At 31.6% G+C, this 3656-nt stretch overlaps 1 protein-coding gene across 1 annotated transcript in view; it reads right to left on the reverse strand.

Moving 5' to 3' along the window:
• Nucleotides 1-3354: 3354 nt before the first annotated feature.
• Nucleotides 3355-3656, reverse strand: part of LOC106681844 (facilitated trehalose transporter Tret1) — a 16949-nt gene continuing 16647 nt past the window's right edge. Inside the window, exon 5 of the mRNA XM_014422380.2 lies at nucleotides 3355-3542. Coding sequence (XP_014277866.1) covers nucleotides 3396-3542 — 147 coding nt within the window. The 3' untranslated portion in view covers nucleotides 3355-3395. The remainder of the gene's footprint in view (nucleotides 3543-3656) is intronic.

Genomic DNA, 3656 nt, shown 5'->3' on the forward strand with positions numbered 1-3656 from the left:
CAAGTAAATTTGTGTAAGTGATATTATGACATGATAAAAACATGTGGAGAATCTACGCATTGATAAAACTACAAAAACATTTCTAAAGGAGAAGATCTCGAGCCATTTTTTTTTCAGACGTCTAGGAGGATTATTAGGTAGTGGAGGAGAAGCCAGATTAGAAACGAGTTGGTTTGGGTGGTTGGGAAGTTTATTATGGAAGGATTGCTATCTGGTTCTGGCCAAATCGGCAACATAGGAGCATTGAGGTCCTGATGGATGATTTGATTTGTGACAAAGTAAGGATCATTAAGGATTTTACGAAGGATTTTGGACTGTAAGGATTGGATTCGAGAGGAATTAGATGGTTTAGTGGAGCCCCATAGCTCAACTCCGTATGTCCAAATAGGCGTTATAATAGCCATGTAGATCAGTCTTTTGTAATGGATGTAATGGAAGTTTGGATCGTTTGTCTAGTAAATGTTGTAATAGTCGGAATCGACGAGGAGTTTCCTGTCTTTTCAGTCTTGTATGAGGATTCCATGTCAGTCGCTTGTCCAGATTTAGTCCTAAGTAACGGATCTGTTCAACAGGAATGAGTGGGGTATTATTAAAAGATACTGTAGGGCAAGACGAAGGAATATAAATTTGGCAAATGGAAATTTGTCCGAACAACTATAAATCAATTTATTTTAGCAAATTTCATGAACACTACTACTCCTACGAAAATAAATATCATAAAGTACTTTATAGCTCATTAAACTAGCTTTAATTTGAATGCTAATAGACATCTGTACGTTACATAGTTCCTGAAGTATAGATTTCTCAAAATACATTAACTAACTACTGATATTTCAGTACGTTCAGATATAATATGGTGGAATTGTGAGTAAGAAACAAAAATTACTTTATTAACTTGTACAAGAAATATGATATACATACTAAGACTACTGGTGCTATCGACTGACCAAGTACAATATACAGGGAAAGGATATTTCAGTTAGTATATATTGGGGACCGGGAACTAGGAAATCGGGTTTATTTGGCGTGCTGAGATCTATCAATAGTATCACTCATAGTATCTTTCTTGATTTTTTCGGGCATCAAAAATAGAATTTTTTGGTTGCTAAAGTCTGTCGAATTTGTCTTAAACCACAACCTCTGTTCAATATTTGGTTATTGGGAAATCAAAGTAGGATAGTTTGCCAACTGAGGTTGGAAGAACCGGCCGAAATGTTTACAATATTGAAAAATAGTGTTGATGGCAGGGACGCCGGCCATTGGTTTCAAGCTGTATTCAAAAAGATAAAATTTAATTTCTCAAATAAATTAAGTAAGTGCTTTGTTAACTGTTCCATACAACATTTTAATGAAATGTTTCTTTTTAAAAAGCTATATCTCGAGAACTATAGAACGTAGCAAATAGCTCTATTAGGGCTAATATTTCAGCAAATTTACTCTCCTTTAAATAATTTTCTTTTAGATTTTCTAGTGTTGTTGGTAGCTGTAAAGATGTTGAGCTCCGAATAAAATATTAATTATTTTTAACGTTTTTAAACAGCCGCCATTTTGTATTCCCCATGCCTATACTTGGCAGACTTGCCAATACTTCAGCCTCCACTAACTCACTACCAGTGATGAGGCGAGAGGGATGCGCTGGGATCTTTTGAGCTCTGCTCTACCCCTCACACGTGGGGGATTGAGTGGGCTCAGGAATCCTCAGTTCGATTGTGTAAATATTGTATATTAGTGTGTAAATGTTACTAGAGACTATATTATTTTATCATTATGTTATTTTATTTATTTATTTTTCATACAGATAGTTTGATTATGTTCATTTTGTTTATTCTTCTGTTTTATATATTTTAAGAGAGTTTTTTTTTTCTTTTATTCATTTATTTTATTTTATTTTAGTATGTATGAGATCATTCATCACTATTACCTATTGCCCACAACTGATGTAACAACTAATGTGGCAGATTGTAATATCTATCAATAAATAAAAAGTAGTAGTTTTAAAAAAAATTATATATAGTTTTCAATTAAGTATCACAAATTGGGGTGAAATAAGTTTTAAATAAAAAATAATAAAAAAAATAAAAATAAGTTAAAGTTTTAAATTATTTGTATTCTTCACTGTATTCGCTGCCCCAATCATCTCATATTAGATAAATAAATCTTCTACTTTTTTTTTTGGGTCATTTTTCAAATCATATTTTATTTTGCGTCATACTATAATGCATATTATTCATGCAATGGTTTGTTAATCAATATTAGATGAATTAAATCATATACTAAGGTATAAATTACTTAATGTAGGGTGTAGTACACAAAACAAATCATTTTAAAAAAATCAGTCTCGTGTATATAGATTTTATAATCAAGTGGATTGATGCCTTTTATTCTAAAAAGGTTGATGAACTGATTTACATTTACATACTCTCTTAATTTATCTAAATATCTATAAAATATTGTTTGTTGAATGCAATAAGTCAGATATGTAGATTTTTGGTACCCAAGGAAAAAAATAAAGAAAATAACTTATTTAATAGATGATTTCTTTATGGAAACCTGCTATAATTAGCAAGGTAATGTTTTTGAATAGACATCTTCACAGATCACAAGATCATAACCGCACCTTCGAATAGGCAAGATAAATATACGTCCATTTTTCAGTAAAAAAGGTAAGGTCAATCGCAATTATTAGTCATATACTTATCTCTAAATATAATGGGGAAATAAATGAAAAAAACCTTTTGTAGATTCCATTCTTCCTATTATAACTTACAGTTTGCCATTTTAATAATCTCAGAATGTTTGTTCAAAATAAATCAAAGAAGGCAACTATCATAGAAGAGGTGGTTAATATTTTTGCTAGTTATCTCAGAAGGCTGATGCTGTTATAGTAAACCTCTTCTATTTTATACTTTTTTATTTACTGTGTGTATTGTATTTATTTATGTACAATATTCAAGTTTATGCTCGATTTTCAATCATTTATTCTGATAATAGCTAATAAAAATTTAAAAAGCAATGATTTTATGAAGTAGCAATAAAATGAATGGGGTATTTCTTGGGATGTATAATGTGTGTGTGCACGTGCGTGGTGCGTGTAATGGGCTGAGGTTTGCTCCCCCCCTTGTGAAATCCTGCTTACGCCCATGGGACGTGGTAAAGATGACAGAAAATATAGTTCTTGACTCCCTGGTAATCATCCCCTATCACATATATGATGAGAATAGCGAATAGGTTGACATGCATATATTATTTTTTTTATAATCATGAGAGATAGTTGACCATGGATGACTTATACGAGGAGAAAATGGTTGAGGGGTGCGGTCAAATTTAAAAAAAAACTAAAAAAAAAACGCTTTATTGTAACAAAAAAAATTGTTTATTGTTTTTCATAAACAGAATTATTTTTTATTTCGCCCAGACATTTCCATCTGTATCTCGCCCAAACTCCGACCAGCAGTCTCAGGTAAGAAGTAGTACATGCAAACTGATCCCCAAAGGGATACCAAAGCATAAATCGAGTAGTTTAGGTATACTCCAACTTTATCCTGAAACATTATTAGGTACATGATGGATAAAAATGATATGAGAAGAAGATTTTAGGGGGTGTGGTTAGCAATGATACACCAATAATATAATTATATTATATTGTAATAATTTAA

This window comes from Halyomorpha halys, unplaced genomic scaffold (assembly GCF_000696795.3).
Source record: "Halyomorpha halys isolate HHAL.00 unplaced genomic scaffold, Hhal_1.1 Scaffold370.1, whole genome shotgun sequence".
Classification (NCBI taxonomy): Eukaryota; Metazoa; Arthropoda; class Insecta; order Hemiptera; family Pentatomidae; genus Halyomorpha; species Halyomorpha halys.